The following is an 18,044-nucleotide window of genomic DNA, read 5'->3' as shown; positions in this document are numbered from 1 at the left end:
GAAATGTAATGATTTTATTTCAGATTGTGAAAAGTCATTTGGGTGGTCTGAGGGTCAAGATGTTGACAATGCAGCATAAAAGGTGTGAATCTTTTTTAATTAAAAGAAAATCACATATACCAATGTCTTGTTTTTATAGTCTTGGAAAAATTGGACCTAAATAAAGAATGGTAATTTGACCTCATATTTTACCCTAGTTACTAAGTGATAATCTCTGTGAGCCAAGAGTGATAGCTTACTAGTTTTTAATCTATAAAATGAGGGTAGCCTGTGCCACAGACAGTTGGTCTTCTTATTTTGTGGACTTAATTTTGTATTTTTCCTTGTAACATTTCCCTTCTTGCTATTCCAAAAATTCTGCAATATCCCACAAACCAGGGTTTTCAAATACAGGATTTAGCTCTCTATAATTTATTGGAATTCTTTGAGGCTGTCTTTTCTGTGTGGCTTTCTAAATACTTCATAACTGGTTTCTTCATGGCAGGGAAGCTAAGTCACACTGGGAGTTTGTTAGCAGGGCTAGGATTTGAACCCAGGTGCCCTTACTCCAAATCCAGTGTTCTATTCAAAGATACTGATCACTATAGATGAATTAAGGAGAATTAGCTTTTTTTAAAAGGGCATCTGGGTTCCCAGAAAAAGAAATGTAATTTTCTTGACTATATTAAGCTTAAGTATTGTCCAACTAAGCACATCCATATTGCAAAAAGTTGTAAACTCCATTGAGCAAAGTGCTTTAAGACCCATCTCAGTTAAAACCCTTCACTAGGGAATCCCAGCAGAGCTGGAACTCTGTTTTGCATCTGGCAAAATACAAAGGAGGAAGCTTACTAAACATTAGCTTTTTGTGTTTGTATGTAAAATGAAATAAATAGAAATGTCTATAGGAAATATAAGTACACCTTTACTTTAAGCTATAGAAATATTTCCAAATAGCATGTAAATCATGTTGGTAATAGGTCCTAATTGAGTCATATTTCAAATTCACCGAGGAAAAGGAAAGAATCTCTGCCTAATGTCTCACATTTATATAATGTTTTAAGGTCTTGCCATACATATCTAACTGATCTCTTTATAAGTATAGATTTGTATATGTCAGCTCTGTTTTGCTTAAAGTAAAAGTGTATTTATACCTTTTGCCCCTGCTCTGACTTTTGTGGGCAAGCTACTTCTGAGTAGATTATTTTGTTAGCATTTTCCAAATTATATTTAGGTGTTCTTTATTTTTCAAGGGCTGCCTGGAAATGATGTCATATCATCAAATGCTTTTCCTGTTACCTCTCAGAGTAGTCAGTGTTGCCAAATTTCAGGGCTGCCTTGTTAGGGAGTTCCTAGGCAGGCTCAAGAGGATTGTTAACCCCACCCCAAGGTAGCTATGTCGTTTCCACTTTTTTCCTGTTCCCTGGAGGAGGAAGAACTACAATGAGTTTCTCCCTAGGACCCCAGGTCAGTGGCCTAGATATTTCTCCTCTCTCTTACTTAAGAAGTAAGAATGTCTGTCTTTATTCTTTTTTTTTCTTCTCTTCTGAGCCTAAAAATATATAGAGATAGATAGATAGATCACACATACATACATACATACATACATACATATATACAATATTCCACAGATAGCACTAATTCCACATAGGAGTATCTCTCACCTACTGAGAAACCTACTGTTGTATTAAGAGGGATTTTGTGTAAAGTATGGGGCAGGAACAGGAGCCTTGGAGTCTGAGCTGACTTTAAATTCAAATTTTAGCTTTGCTGCTTGCTACCTGAATAGCCTTGGACAAGTCAATGAACCATCATGGGTCTCAGCTTTCTCATCTTTTAAGTGTGTGTGTGTGTATGTTGAGGGGTGGGGGCTAGGGATTGGACTAGATGACTACCAAGGTTCTTTCCAGATCTAAATCTTATCCTAAGATCTTACTCTCCAACCATTAGAGGAGCCTTTCCTTTGATCCTCAGTTATTTTTTGTCCATTCCCTTAAAAGAAATGATTTGGGATAAGGATGGGTAAGGAGAAAGGAATAAGTAGCAGTTGTACTCTGTTCTTCCTGTTTAATAATGATCGCTGATCATGCCTACTATGTGCTAAGTGCATTACAAAGATCTCATTTACTCCTCACGACAATCCTGGGCAGTAGGTGCTTTTATTATCTCCACCTTAGGAGATGAAGAAACTGAGGCAAACAGAGGTTAAGTGACTTTCTCAGAGTTACAAGGGAAGTAAGTGTCTGAGGTTGGATGTGAACTGAGGACTTCCTAACTCCAGGTCCAGCACTCTATCCATGCCACTCAGCTGTTTTGTTTAATTGCTGCCTTTAAATGGATCCCCACGTGTGGAGATAGATAACAGTTCAAATTTATCGGAGCTGAAGCCCACCTCGACTCACCTAGTTCCCACCATGAGGTCCCTTGCCCTTAACCAGACTTACCCATTTGGTTTTAGTTTTTTTTCCTTCTCTATATTAAAAACGCTCATTTTGCTACCTCCTGCACTGTGTATGTAGTTCTATAGAGTTGAGAAATCTCTTATTAATCACTAACCTGGCATAATGGAAAGAGAGATGGCCTCATGTTCCACATACTGACACATACTGATTGGGTGATCCTGGAGAAATACTTAATTTCTCTGTACTGTGGGCAACTTCTAAAATTGTAAATTGCAGCAGAGGTGCCAACCTGCACAGGCAGAGGGAAGCTCCCTCACTGGGGAGCTCTCTATACTAATGAAATCACAAGCCCAGTCCCTATCCCCTCCTCCTAGTCTTAATTATGATTCCAATTATGATACTAATAGTAATAAATGAACCTTTTTAAATTTTCTACAACTTAATTCTTCCACACTTGTTTAGAAATAGGAATAATTTATTAGAAGATACCTATTAACCCTTTTAACCCTTTTGCACACATTATTTTAGTTTTCTTTAAACTTATTCATACTTTTTCATAATGTGATTCATTATAGGCCACATTTTAAGTTATTATGTTCATAATTTATTGTGACTGTGTTTCATATTGATGTTAACATTGGTCTTTTTTGAGTAAAAAATATTTCAGGAAGCATAAACTTAAGGAACACACTAGAGAAAAAAATCAGCATGACTTCTATGTGAACATTACATTTTTTGTATATTGACTATTAGAATATCATTTATAGGGGCAGCTAGGTGGCACAGTGGATAAAGTACCTGGCCTGAATTCAGGAGGACCTGAGTTCAAATTCAGCCTCAGACACTTGACACTTACTAGCTGTGTGACCCTAGGAAAGTCATTTAACCCTTATTGCCCCACCAAAAAAAAATATCATTTATTTTCCCTTAGAAGGTCAATAGTCATATTGTCTTTTTTTAATAAAAATATTTTATTATTTTCCACTTACATGTAGAGATAGCTTTCAGCATTTGTTTACATAAGATTTCCAATTTCAAATTTTTCTCCCTCCCTCCCCCCTCCTCCAGACAGCAGGCAATCTGATATAGGTGTTTATATATATATAGAGAGAGAGATACACATTTACACATATATATATACTTATATATACACTTATACATATATGTATATATATACACACACATACACATACATAACAACATTAAACATATTTCTGCATCAGTCATGCTATAAGAGAAGAATCAGAGCAATAAGGAAAAGCCTCAAAATAGAAAAACAATAGCACCAAAAACAAAAGAAATAGTATGGTTCAATCAGCATCCATATTCCATAGTTCTTTTTTTTTTCTGGATTTGGAGAGCCTTTTCCATCATGAGCCCCCAGGGACTCTCTTGTACCATTGTATTGGTGAGAAGAATCCAGTCCATCACAGTTGATCAACACACAATGTTGTTGATACTGTGTACAATGTTCTCCTGGTTCTGCTCATTTCCCTCATCATCAGTTCATGCAGGTCCTTACAGGTTTCTCTGAACTTCTCCTGCTCATCGTTTCTTGCAGCACAATAGAATTCCATTATATTCATATACCACAACTTGTTCAGCCATTCCCCAACTGATGGGCAACCCCTCAATTTCCAATTCCTTGCCACCATACTGTCTTTTTTTAAGAAAAAAGGCATTTTGAAACATTCTGAAGTATGTTGCAGGAAGATTTACTAATTATGTACTTCCTGGTGAATTAGATAACTTAGTAAAAAATAGCTATCTAATGGACACGACTTTATTTCATCTTTGTGTTTTCAATGCCTAGTACAGTGCCTTGGATGTTAATAAATGTTTATTAAATTGGATTGAATTCTGTTTAAAAACTGTTCAAAGTGTTGTATTTAGTCCCTGTATACCTAACCAAATGAATTAATTTGTCTTGAATTTGCAACTGCTGTGATTATATGAGTTAATTTATATGGGCTTCTTTATTAGAAGCTTGAGACATTATATACTTCTGTCCATACTAAGAAATTTAAGAGTTCTGAAATCTTGTCAAGAAATGAACAGGGCAACCTCCTGCTCACTCCCTTCCTCACATAGGGATTTCTCTTTTTTTCTTTTTTTGAATTTCTCAAAAGCCTAGTAATCATCTGACTCTATACCCTAAGCACATGGAACTTAGCTCCCACCCTTCTTTTGGGAGGGAGGTATTTTTTTTTCTTTCTTTCTTTTTTTGCAGGGCAATGAGGGTTAAGTGACTTGCCAAAGGTTACACAGCTAGTAAGTGTCAAGTGTCTGAGGCTGAATTTGAACTCAGGTCCTCCTGAATCCAGGGCCAGTGCTTTATCCACTGTGCCACCTAGCTGCCCCCTTTTCTGGGTATTTTCAATGTTTTATTGGGCTATGCTGCTATAATATCATACTTTTCCAACAGGTACTCCCACCTAACATAATATGTTCTAATCCAGAGCTTCTTAACCTGGGTCACAATCTCATATGGGTCACGTAACTGAATGTAGGGGTTGTGAAAAAATTGGCAGTAAATGTCTGATTCGTATACCTATTTTATGTGCCTATATACCCAGGGCCACATAAAAATTTCTTGGCAAAAAGGGATTGTGAGTGGAAAAAGTTTAAGAAGCCCTGTTCTAATCAGTAGTGACTTCAGGCTCAATGAAAACAAATTAGTGTGTCTAATTTTGAATTTTGAATTGCTTTTTTTTTCTGGAGGGACAAGGAAAAAAGATGAATTCTGCCCAGTTCTACATGCCAAGTCTTATTCAGTCTTTGGTTATAGCTTCTTTGACTAGTCAAAAACTTATGGACTAAAATGACCAATCTTTGCCCTTGATGATGATTAGTGGTTTGCCATACTGATGGTCACAAGGACCCTTAAAATTCATCTAGTACAGCCCTCCCTTATTTTACAGATGAAGAATGTGAGGCCCAGACTGGTGAAGTGATTTCCTCAAGGTCATGCTGATAGTATATGGTGGAGGCAGAACTTGAATTCAGATCTTATTGTAAATCCAGTGTCTTTTCCAGATATTTTTTAATCAGCGAGTGTTTATTAAACACTTACTATGTGCCAGGCATCGTGCTAAATGCTGGAAGTACAGATATAGAAAATAAAATAATACTCAAGGAGCCTACATTCTATAAGGGAGGCAACATGTACAGATATAAGTATATATGGAACAAATGCAAAAGAAAAACAAAGTGGGGCAGTTAGGTAGCACTTCAGTGGATAGAGTCTCAGCCCTGGAGTCAGGAGCACCAGAGTTCAAATGTGGTCACAGGCACTTATTAGCTGGGTCTTGTACCCTGGACTAGTCACTTAACCCCTATTGCCTCCCCCCCGAAAAAATTACACAGTTGTTGGGAGGGAGGACACCATTATTTGGGGGGAACCAGGAAAAGCTTCACAGAGAAGATAGGACTTAAACTGCTTCATGATGGAAAAGAGATTGTGTAAATTGAAGGCGAAGAGATGCATTCTATGTTTGGAGGAATGTATTGTGCAAAGGGCAGGATGTGGGAGATAATCACATGGGAGGAGCAGAGAAGGCCAATTGGACTGGACTGGACTGTGTGAGAAGGGGGCTGATGTAGATAGAATGAGGATGAAAAGATAGTTTGAGTCTAGGTTGTGAAGGACTTTAAAAGTCCTACAGAGGATTTCCCATTTTCTTCTAGAGGCAGTAGGGCATCACTGGAGTTTATTGAGTTAGCAGAGTGGCATGGTCAGATATGTGCTTGAAGAAATTTACTTTGGCCATTGGGTGGAAGATGGTTTGGAGTGAGGAGAGGCTTTAAGAAAGGAAAACCAATTAGGAGTCACTTCCAGAGTCTAGGTGAGAGGTAATAAGGGTGTGAGCTAAGGTAGTAGTTGTGTGAGTAGAGAAAGACTTACATAGAAGATTAATAATAAATACTTGCTTTTAAACTAGATGTGGGGTGGAGCTAGGTGGTAGAGTAGATAGAGTACCAGCCCTGGAGTCAGGAGGACCTGAGTTCAAATGTGACCTCATATACTTACTAGCTGTGCGACCCTGGGCAAGTCACTTAACCCTGATTGCCTCAAAACAAATAAATAAATGACCTCTCTCATTAACTTTAATTTTTTTTTTTTTTAGTGAGGCAATTGGGGTTAAGTGACTTGCCCAGGGTCACACAGCTAGTAAGTGTTAAGTGTCTGAGGCCGGATTTGAACTCAGGTACTCCTGACTCCAGGGCCGGTGCTCTATCCACTGCGCCACCTAACCGCCCCTCACTAACTTTAAAAAAAAAATAGATGTGGAAGTAGAAATAGGAAGACTTGAAGCATATGACCATCCATCTTCATTCATTTTTCTGAAAAAGAAAATAGAAAATCTTTATAATGTGGAAGGCAGTCTTGACTCTGGGATCCTCCCCTCCACCTATGTCCCAACTCTTTAACACACAAATCAGATTTTAAGGCATCACATCATCAAGTTATCACCTTGTGCACAGGAACTGTGTCTTACTTTTGTGTTTGTATTCACGTATCCTACATGTTGTGGTGGTGGTGTTCAGTCATTTTCAGTTATTTCCAACCCTTCATGACACCATTTGGGGTTTTCTTGGCAAAGATACTGAAGTGGTTTGCCATTTCTTCTTCCAGCTCTATTTATAGATAAGGAAACTGAGGCCAAGAGGGTTAAGTGATTTGCTCAGAGTCACACAGGTGGTAAGTATCTGAGGCCAGATTTGAACACAGGTCTTCCTGACTCCAGGCTGGGCACCCCATCCACTACACCACCTAGTTGCACAACCTGCACATAATAGATGTATAATAAATGCTATTTATGGGTTGATTATATGGAACAAATTTGTTCTCTTATGAATGTAATGTTGTTGAGCAATGCTATATATCTAGTATGCCATTGGACCAAATGCCAAAGTAGATGGAGGGTTATCCTTAGAATCAAGAAAACCTGGGTTCGAGTCCTGCCTACAACATATACTACTAGCTCTGTGACTGTGGGGAAGTCATTCAGTCATTCATTTGTAAGTTGCAGAAAGACAGAGACTATACATAGAAAATCTGCATGTTCAAAGGGAGTTTTCACATTAGGGATTTCTCACATCAGTGGAATCAGATGTGAACTATGCTCTCTCATAACCAAAAAACCCACATGTGCAGAAATCTCTGCGAGAATGGTTCTCTTTTCATGCAGGTACATATTCCTTTAAAAAAGATAATCTCTTACCCTAACAGACCTTGTGTACTGATGATAGAAGGGAACGTTATCTGTGTGACCCTGGGCAAGTCACTTAACCCCAATTGCCTCACTAAAAAAAAAAAAAAAAAAGAAGGGAACGTTATATTCTGAAGGCACTTTTGGGCCACATAAGGAAGCATGTGATCTTAGGTGTTTTCCTCTGTCTGTATGTGTATTTTTTCATTAATTCTGAAAAAACTAAAGATCAGAGCAAAGGAAGAGCCATGTAGGGGAAAAAGAGAATTTATACTAAACTAACTTGCTCTTCCCTGTCTTTTTAACCTTCCCTTTAAAGATATCCCTCAAAAGATCTGCAACTAAAATGTTTATTATTAAACCCTGTTTCTCTTTCTTCCTGTCCCTGTCTAGAGTTGAGCTTCCCATTTGAAAAGAAGAATGGCTGTGTTCAGGCAGTTTACACTTCTTCTCTGGAAGAATTACACCTTAAAGGTAGATACACGTGGGGTGGAAATGGGGTGTGGGACATAGCACAAAAGGGAAAAGTAATTCCAGTTCCCTTACATTCAGGTTTGACTGTACCTCTTCAGGCAAGGGACCTCTGGAAGGCACCGGGCAAGAAGAGGGAAGAATTCTCAAGGGGATGCTATGTACATGTTCTCTGTTTTGGATTAATACAGAATGTCATTTCTCTTTTAGAAGCGGAAGATTGTAGTAACAATCTTGGAAGTTCTCCTGCCATTGCTATTTTCTGGGATACTAATTTGGCTTCGCCAGAATATTCACTCAGAAAACATTCCCAATGCTACCACATACCCTGGCCAGTCCATCAATGACCTGCCCTTGTTTTTCAACTTTCCTCCCCCCGAAGATACATGGGAGTTGGTTTATGTTCCTTCCAACAGTGAAGCTGTGAAGACTATCACTGAGATGGTGAAAAAGACTTTGGTCATCGATATGAAAGGTTAGATGGTGTGGGGATATAGGAGTTTTCTGTAAATTAATGACCAGATGCTTTTATCAAAAATCTCTTTCAGGTTTAGCTCTTTATACTTATCCCTTTTAGAGATGAAGATCTCTGTAGATTGCTGTGTTTTGAAAAATTAGGATTAAACAAATCATAGTATGTCATTTGACTTCAACGTCCACGTTTGCTAAATGGAAATAAATAGTTCATAGCTTACCTTTGAGTCTCACAGAAAGAACAAATGAGATAATGTATGTGAAAGTTTTGTGAAGAGTATAAAGCTCTACAGAAAATCAAGCAATTGATCACACATAGAGGGTGATCAATAAATATTTTCTGACTTTGATTTTTAAAAATAGAAGTAATAATAATAAAATAATAAGGGGGCAAACAGAGACAGTTTTTCTTGGCAAAACCAACATTGTATTTATAGTTTGTTCAAAGGACATCCCTGGAATGGGCCTTCTGTGGCATTGCTCTAGAATTCAGTGTGTTAGGAACCTTGAATGGTATTCATCTATTTATTTATTTATTTATTTATCTATCTATTTATCTATTTATTTATTTATTTTTCGGGGCAGTGGGGGTTAAGTGACTTGCCCAGGGTCACACAGCTAGTAAGTGTCAAGTGCCTGAGGCCAGATTTGAACTCAGGTATTCCTGAATCCAGGGATGGTGCTTTATCCACTGCACCGCCTAGCTGCCCCCTTGAATGGTATTTATTGACCCTCACCAATGCTTTCAAGTTCATGCTTTCAAGACAGCATTACTCATTTGAAAATATTTGGTATGTACTTTCCCCTGGTATTTCAAAAGCAGGAAATGCCCTAGCTCTCTTTGTGAAATAATTCCAGTAATATAATTTATTTACACCAGGTTTTGTGAGTAAGGGGAAAACATAAGGGAAGCAGGAGGAGAGGAGGACTGACATTCTCAAAGACTAAGCACTGGTGATATTTAGCAACTTTATTTATTCTTCACTAATAACAAATCCCTCTTACTAGAGGTCTTCGGGCAGAAGTTAGGTAACTACTTGTTCAGGGTATTATAAATAGGATTCATAATTGGGGCCGTGGGTGAGTTAGATGGCCCCTAATATCTGTTCCAATTCTGTGATTCCATAAGACTTGTACATATGCACACAGGGAAATTGTAGCTGTCATATACAGGGCCTGATATCTTGATTTTGCTTCATGATTGAAGGAAATCTTTGATCTGACAGTGATCTTGATTCTGTTAGAATGTGAGCTCAGAGAGATTCTATTCCATGTGGAAGAATAGGTAGACTTGTTTTGCTTGGCCCCAGAGGGGAGAACCTCAGTCTGTGGGTTAAAGTTACAGTGAGGCAAATTTCAGTTCAGATTGAAAAGAAAGTTCCTAACAATTCAGACTGTCCAAGAAGCAGTGAATTACATGTCTGGAGATCTTCTAGCAGAAGCTGGGGTCATGTTTGTCAAGTTCATTGTAGACATGATTCATGTTTCAGGCATGGCATGGACAAGATGTCCTGAAAGGTACATTACAGATCTTATTCTGCCCAAGCAGTGTCTAAGTAATGCAGTCAAACCCTGATTAGGTTTAGTTTAATAAACGGTTAGCACCCTACTATGTACAGGGTACTATGTTTGACTGTGCAGGGGACAACAAGATAAATAAGTCACAGTGTACAATCTGTTAAGTTGGATTGCTTTCCCAACCGCTTCTATATTTCGTCTTCCCTTGAGAGAAAGAGACTTGTGTCCAAGGGAGGCCTTTTTATGGGAACATAGAGAGCTTTACAAGTTTGGCCTCCCTTGGCTATGGATGAAATGGGCCAACGTTCCCACATTTCCTCAGGTGATTGAACATCATTATCTTAAGCAGAGAACTCACCATTGGGCTTTGTTTTCTCTGCAGTTCGTGGCCTTCCCTCAGAAAAGGACTTTGAAGATTACATTAAGTTTAATAATCACTCTTACAATGTTCTGGCTGGTATTGTGTTTGAACACGACTTCAGTCATTACAAGGAGCCCCTGCCACTTGAGGTAAGGGTTTATTTATTAAAATTATTTTTATGATTGCAGTTGGTTTCAATGATTTTAACAAAGCCTTCGGCCATAGAGGCTCCAAATTACCATCCATCTTTCTACTTTCACCTCATTGAGTTCAGTCAGATGGATCTTCATCTTGCTTCCAAAGGTCTTTTTATCTAACATCCTTGATTTTAATGAAGTCCTTATGAATAAACATATGTCAATACAGAATGATTTAATCTACTTCTTGTCTGAAGCTGTAGGGCTGAACCTCATGATCTCTCAGTGCCCTTTATAGTTTTGTAAGTTTGCTAAAAGAATTGTCTGTTGCTAGGTCTCTGCTCTGGTACAGGATGGCATGTATTCATTTGCAAGAAGAATAGCTAACTAGCATTTCAGGATGAAAGCAAGTGTGACTTCTTAACATTTTAAATGCAGTATTTTTAGGAGAATGAGGACATTTTTGTGTGGCTGGCCTAATGAAACTTCTAAGACCCCTGTTCTGAAGTTGGGAGTCAGCATGACCATCTATTTTTTCCATTTAAGTTATGATTCATGATGCCTTAGTTATTCAGTGCTTCTAGAAGGGACTATTTGCATTGCTGACTAACGGAGAGACAGACTTAGAGAGCTTAATGTCTGTGACGCTATGATGGGATTTGTTACTTAGGTCAGGACCAGATAGCTGTCATTCTCAGACTCAGTCTTTACTCACTCGAACAATTACTGTATGTGGGCATCTGTCCCTTAATCATCTCTGGTTTCTCATCAAAACATCATTTGCCTAAAAAAAGAAGTGTTTGTTCTCAGGTTTCAGATGAAAAGACATTTGTTCCCAAAGAACATGTTTTGTTTCTTATTTGCCTGTTATAGGTTAAGTACCACCTGCGCTTCAGTTACTTTCGGAAGAATGATATGTGGGCTGGGATGACTCTCTTTTTTCCAAAAGAGATTGAAGGATGGCATACTACTTCTCTCTTTCCACTCTTCCCGAATCCAGGACCCAGGGAACCCTCATTCCCTGACGGAGGAGAACCTGGTGAGGAGAACCCTATATGCGTGGGGTTTGCTTGTTTGTCTTTAAGTAGCAAAGTTTCTTCAGTTGCCTAAGTCCATTCAGTTTAATAAACATTTATTAAGAAACCAATGTCGGGGAAGGAGTACTAGATATGAGGGAAATACAAAATCTAGGTAAGACCTAATTCCTGCCCTTGGGAGCATACAGTCTAGCACGGGAACATACCACCTACACTAAAAGTATAAGAGGGGGCAGCTAGGTGGCGCAGTGGATAGAGCACCGGCCCTGGAGTCAGGAGTACCTGAGTTCAAATCCGGCCTCAGACACTTAATACTTACTAGCTGTGTGACCCTGGGCAAGTCACTTAACCCCAATTGCCTCACTAAAAAAAAATAAAATAAAAGTATAAGAGAAATTAAACTAGGAATTAAACAAGGAAATTCTATCCTATCAGGGAAGACAGTGTGAGTTTATGTGTACGTACATATAAAATGCCACAGTGTTACAAGAGAACAAATGTTCTGGATGTCAATTTCATCGTGAATTTATGGGGCAGTATTATCCGTTTCTTCTAGGGACTTTGTTTTAGTTTTCTGTTCGCCCACTTTCCTTAACCTGTTCACCTCTTCCCCAACCCCCATCCAATCAATTGCCACATGTTTTCTGGTCTGTTTCTACAGTATCTCTCAATCCAGTTCCTTCTCTCCCCTCATCCAGCTTAAGTCAGGCTCTCGTTCCCTCTCTCACCATGTTACGGCACTAGTCAGCTCAGTGGTTTTCTGACTTCCAAGCTCTCCCCTCTCCAGTGCACCTTCCACACATTTGCCAGAACATTTGCCAGAAGCACACATCTGACCCTTTAGAAGAAGCTTTAGTGGCTCCCTAGTCTAAAATAAAATAGAAACTCTTTGCCATGACATTCAAAGCCCTTCGCAGATAGCTGCAGCCCGCCTTTCCAGACTTACTCCACATTGTCCCCCTTTATGCACTCTGCTTTCCTGCCTACTTGCCATTCCCCAAGCTTAGCATTCCATCTCTTCCCTCCACCCTTTTGCATAGGCTGGCCACCATACTTGGGACTGTCTTCCTTCCTTACCTCTGGCACTTAGAATTCTCAACTTCCATCAAGGTTCCTTTTATGTGCCACCTTGTACAGGAAACGTTTTCTGGTTGTTAGGATCCCTCAGGTGTTAGTGCTCTCTCCCTCCTTGAATTATATCCTATTTACTTATCTGGAGCAAATGTTATATCTCCACAGTGATAGAATGGGGCAGGGAATGGATTTAATTTTCTTTGCATTCCCAGTATCTCTTATAGCACCCTGTAAATGGTAAGCTCTTAATCAATACTTGTTGAGTTGAACTGAACCAGTGCCTCCATTTTTTATGGCACTATCTTATTTGTCCTATTTTTAGACTGTGTACTGTCATATCTGTTCTTTTCATATCAAATAGTATTCACATAAAGGAAAGAAGTAGAGATGAAAATGTTCCTGTTTGCTTTTGTACCACCCTTTGTGTGTACATGTGCTTTGTAGGGTCACTGAGGCAGAAAAGGTTTTCAACAGTAGCAGGGCCAGAGAGATGACCATTTCCCTCCATCCCTCAGCATCCCTCCACTTACATAGTGGGCAGCATTCTGAGAGGCAGCTGCTTGGCACCTTTGCTTTCCTACTTACTGGGCTTGGTGTCCTTCCCTGTCTTATTTAGGGTACATCCGAGAAGGATTCCTGGCTGTTCAGCATGCTGTGGATAAAGCCATTATGCAATACCATGCAGGTGCCGCCACAACCAAACTGTTTGAGAAGGTCACCATCATTGTGAAGAGGTTCCCGTACCCGCCATTCATTTCTGACTCTTTTCTGGTTGCCATCCAATACCAGCTCCCCTTACTGCTCATGCTGAGCTTTACTTATTCCACACTCACCATCACCCGTGCCATTGTGCAAGAAAAGGAGAGAAAACTGAAGGTAACCACATTTATGTTTGCATTTTTAAACCACCTGACAAGCTGATCCTGGCAGTTTAACTTCTGTAAATAAATGTTGTCTTGGAACTGCTACTTTAGAGCCTCTGGAGTCATGATGAAGCTTGAGAGCTGCCTTTCTCAGGCAGAGGTTGCATAGCATACAGATTTCATGCTGTAATGGGAGAAATTAAGGAAGGAAAACTTGATGAAAAAAATTATGTGGAATCATAATTCTTTCCAAAGAGGAGTAATGAATGGGTTGGTTTGTTTAAGAAGTTTTTAGTGGCATTATGTAGGGCTGTGTACATGGATCTCTTGTAGTGATCAGTATGAATGGGCTTTGTCTCCTTTAACTTGGATGAAGGACACTGAGACCAGGCTTATCAAATTTGCATAGGACACAAAACTATGAGGAAGAGCTAATACATTGCATAAATTTTAAATAATTCAACAGGTTGAATGAACCAAAGGACCAAAATAAAAAGATCAAATTTAATAGGATTTATAATGGCAAATGAAACTGGTTTAAACATTCACAGGAGAAGCACAAAATAGATGAAAAAAATGTTTTGCCCTGACCACTGGTGTCAAACTCAGATAGAAACCAAGGCCACTAAACTGGACATGAGGATCCCTGCTGCTGCACATTGACTTAGAAAACAACATATTAACATTAACTATGTTCTATTGTATTTTTTGTTACATATTTCCCAATTACATTTTAATCTGGGTTGGAAGCTCACAGGCCACATGTTTGATACCATAGGCCCAGACAGACAACTCAGTGAATTACTCAGTAAATATATATAATTGGACAGTTGCTGCAAATGAATAACAGAAAGATTCCATCTTCATCTGTATAATAGCACCATTATCTCCCAAATCACCCAGGCTTGAACCTTGCAGTCATCTTTCATTCTTCCCCAGGTTTTGCCTCACATGTCCATTCTTTTACCTTCTACCGTCTCTATAGCATCTGGCCCTTCTTCTTCTCTCCAACTTAGGAGACTTCTGTGTGGTACAGGGATAGAATGCTGGATCTAAGAGTCAAGAAAACCAGCACTCCCAACTCCCCCTGAGATACTTGCTAGCTTTGTGATGCTGGGCAAGTCACTTAAAAACAACAATTTAAAAAAAAACAATTAAAAAAAAATTCTCTGCCTCTGTTTTTTATCTGTAAAATAGCAATGCTAATATCTACCTCCCAAGGCTGTTATGAGGATCAAATGAGATAATATTTGTAAAGTGCTTTACAAACCTTAAAGTGCTATATAAATAAATGGTAGCTATTATTATTTCAATGACCTTAATTTAGGCCTCCATCTTTTCTTGACTAGACCATTGGAACAGCCTTCTACTTGGTTTCTTTGTCTCCATTTAATTCCCTCTTCAGTCCATCCTATCAGCCAGGGAATCTTCCTAATGTACCACTATTCTTACATTTCTCCGCTATTCAAAAACACTGAGTGGCTCTCCATTGCCTAATGAAGAGAATTTAAACTCCTGATGTTGGCATTCATTCAAGATCTCCTGCAAAAACTGTCTTTAACATGCTTGTCTAAGTCTTACCTCATTCTACTGCTGTAAATATATTTTGTGTTCCAGCCAAACTGGACTGTTTTCCATTCCTTATTCTCATATTTCTTGCTGTGCTTTTATTTATTCCAGGGATATCAAACTTTTGGCCAGCAGGTACATCTCAGTGCAGCCAACCAGATTAAAATGTAATTGGGAAATGTTTAACAAAATAAATTAAAATACAGTATGGCATAGCTAATGTAATTCGTGGTTTTCTACCTCAGCATGTGGCTCCTGGGGATCCATTTCTATTTCAGTTTGACACTGGTATCCTTTAAGACTCAACTCAAATGCCACATCTCACTAAACAACTAAGGTCCCTCCCAGCTCTAAATCTATAATTCCTTCATTTTCCATGAAGTCATACATGATAATAGGAATAAATATAAAGTTCTAATCCTTGGGTTCAAAAAAATCAACTTAAATACAAGCCTTGGTAGCTTTTCTTGTGAAAAAGATCTGGACACTTTAGTAGCCTACAAATCCATTATGAACCAAGAAAGTCAAATGACTGCCAAGAAAGCCAATGCTGACCTAGGCAGCATTAAGAGAGACAGTGTCCATAACAAGAGAGGAGTCCATATATATATACACACACACACACACACACACACACACTCTCTTTCTGCCCAGGTTACATCACATCTTAAGTTCTGTGTTCAGTTCTAAGCACCATTTTCCAGGAAGGGTATAGACAAGCAGAAATTCATTCAGAAGGGGTGTCATATGAAGATTAATTGGAAGAACTGGGAATGTTTTAGCCTGGAGAGGAGAGGAGAGAACTGGGGGGCAAAAGGGGGGTTCAGATAGCTGCCTTCAGGTATTTGAAGGGCCATCCTGTGGAGAGGATTAAGCTTGTCCTGCTTGTTCTCTGCACATAGAGGTAGGAACAGAGTTGAGGAAAGGTGACTTTAGGCTTGATGTAGGGAAAATGCTACTGACAGAGCCATCCCAAAGTGAAACAGGTTTCTTCAAGAGGTTGTAGGGTCAAGCGCAGCTAGGTGGCGCAGTGGATAAAGCACTGGCCCTGGATTCAGGAGTACCTGAGTTCAAATCCAGCCTTAGACACTTGACACTTACTAGCTTTGTGACCCTGGGCAAGTCACTTAACCCCCATTGCCCCACCAAAAAAAATTAGTATAGAGCTATAAGCAATGATGAAAGGGACAGTTTTAGAGAAATCTGGGAAGATTTGTACAAGCAGATACAAAGTGAAATGAGCAAAACCAGAAGAATAATTTATACAGTAACAACATTGTGAAGTTAAACAACTTTGAAAGATTCAAAAACTTTGTTGCCATGACCAGCCATGATCCCAAAGGAGCACCTGAGAGGGAGGTAAGAGTTTCAGAGTACAGAATGAGACATATTTTTTGGATATGGCTGTGTGGGAATTCGTTTTGCCTGACTGCAAATTTATTACAAGGTTCTGGGTGTTTTGTGGTTTTTTCCCACTGGGGTAAGGAGCGAGGAGAGGGAGAGAAAATAGATTTTTGGTCATTTAAAATCATTAAAATTAATTTAAGAAGGAAAAAAATTTCAGAACACTTTAGGTGTTTAGGCTTGAAAAAAATTTAAAGAGGACATACTAGAGGGCATCAGATATTTAAGTTATTTGAAAGTCTGTTATATGAAACAGATATTAGATTTGTTTTATATAGATTCATAGGGCAAAACTAGGAGCGATGAATAGAGCTATAGGAAGGTAGAGCTTTCTCGCAATCTTAGTACTTTGTGCCTCTCTATGCATATGGCATATTATAATACATATTTTACTATGTCTGTTTTCACTCCTGACATTAGCCTTTAAACATTTGAGGGACTCTTGTTTGCATGCTGGTACTTCACACAGTAAGTGCCATTTATATTTAAAGTGGGCACAGGAGGAACTTAACATTGAAATGAATTAAATATAATTAGAGTTGTCCAGAAACATAGTGGGCTGGTCCCTGAGGTAAGGTGGTTAGTGTCATTGGAAGTGTTCAAACCAAGGCTGGCTAACCACTTGCCTATGATATAGCAGAGAGGCTTCCTATACTGATTAGAAGGTTCAATCATGTGGCCCCTACGCTACCTTCTAACACATTGCATTCTATAAATCTATTTGCTGTTTCTTTACTATTGATCTGCTGTGTGGTTTGAAAAATGGTGGAAATCAGGGGCAGCTAGGTGGCGCAGTGGATAAAGCACTGGCCTTGGATTCAGGAGGACCTGAGTTCAAATCTGGCCTCAGACACTGGACATTTACTAGTTGTGTGACCCTGGGCAAGTCACTTAACCTTCATTGCCCCATTTTTTTAAAATTAATTTAATTTAAAGAAAAGTGGTGGAAATTCCAGGGATTCCCTTTCTTTGCATCAAATGATAAGAGCATGCTCATTTGCAAAAATTCAAGTTTCACAGCATCACCTGGTAGAAAAGTTCTCGGAATTTTTTGGTGCATCAATCTTTTCATCATGAAGCACCTGTTGTTTTCCAACACATGCACATATGCATGCATATGTACATGCACACAATCCTCTATACCTCTGTTTTTCTGTCTGTTAAGTGGAGGTAATCCCTGTCCTGTTTTACAGGGCAAAGTAAAATAGCAGATGTCAAAATCTTTGAGGAGCAAACATGATGTCCTCAATTCTGGAGAATTTTTTTCCTATTTTTAAAATGTGAATTGCTTTAACAGATGAACCTCCCAAAGTCATACAAACACTAATGGTCTTCATTTTTTTCTTCTCTACTAATTGCACACATACTTACATACAAACTTTAAAATAAAATTGCCTCTCCCTGCAGCCCCCAACCCTAGATTTTAAATATAAAAAAGCATCACAGAGACCTTCATCCTGTTCTTCCCAGGATTTGGAGAATTGTTTTCCATAATTAGCCAATAAGAGATAAAATGTCTAATCTTGCAATGTTTGGTTTCTT

The 18,044-nt window shown here is 38.9% G+C and overlaps 1 protein-coding gene across 4 annotated transcripts in view; it reads left to right on the top strand.

The window, feature by feature from the left end:
• The window catches only part of LOC122755822 (phospholipid-transporting ATPase ABCA3-like), a 111,639-nt gene that overhangs the window by 33,599 nt on the left and 59,996 nt on the right, over window positions 1-18,044 (top strand). For 3 of the 4 annotated variants that reach the window (XM_044004685.1, XM_044004702.1, XM_044004694.1), the window contains 5 exons: window positions 7,988-8,068; window positions 8,276-8,540; window positions 10,440-10,567; window positions 11,429-11,594; window positions 13,283-13,542. In XM_044004685.1, coding sequence (XP_043860620.1) covers window positions 8,015-8,068; window positions 8,276-8,540; window positions 10,440-10,567; window positions 11,429-11,594; window positions 13,283-13,542 — 873 coding nt within the window. In that variant the 5' untranslated portion in view covers window positions 7,988-8,014. Of the gene's footprint in view, window positions 1-1,422; window positions 1,447-7,987; window positions 8,069-8,275; window positions 8,541-10,439; window positions 10,568-11,428; window positions 11,595-13,282; window positions 13,543-18,044 lie in introns of those variants that run through there. The other variant, XM_044004709.1, reaches the window with a different exon arrangement.

Source organism: Dromiciops gliroides, chromosome 1 (assembly GCF_019393635.1).
Source record: "Dromiciops gliroides isolate mDroGli1 chromosome 1, mDroGli1.pri, whole genome shotgun sequence".
Lineage (NCBI taxonomy): Eukaryota > Metazoa > Chordata > Mammalia > Microbiotheria > Microbiotheriidae > Dromiciops > Dromiciops gliroides.
This window is presented reverse-complemented; position numbering and strand designations above follow the sequence as displayed.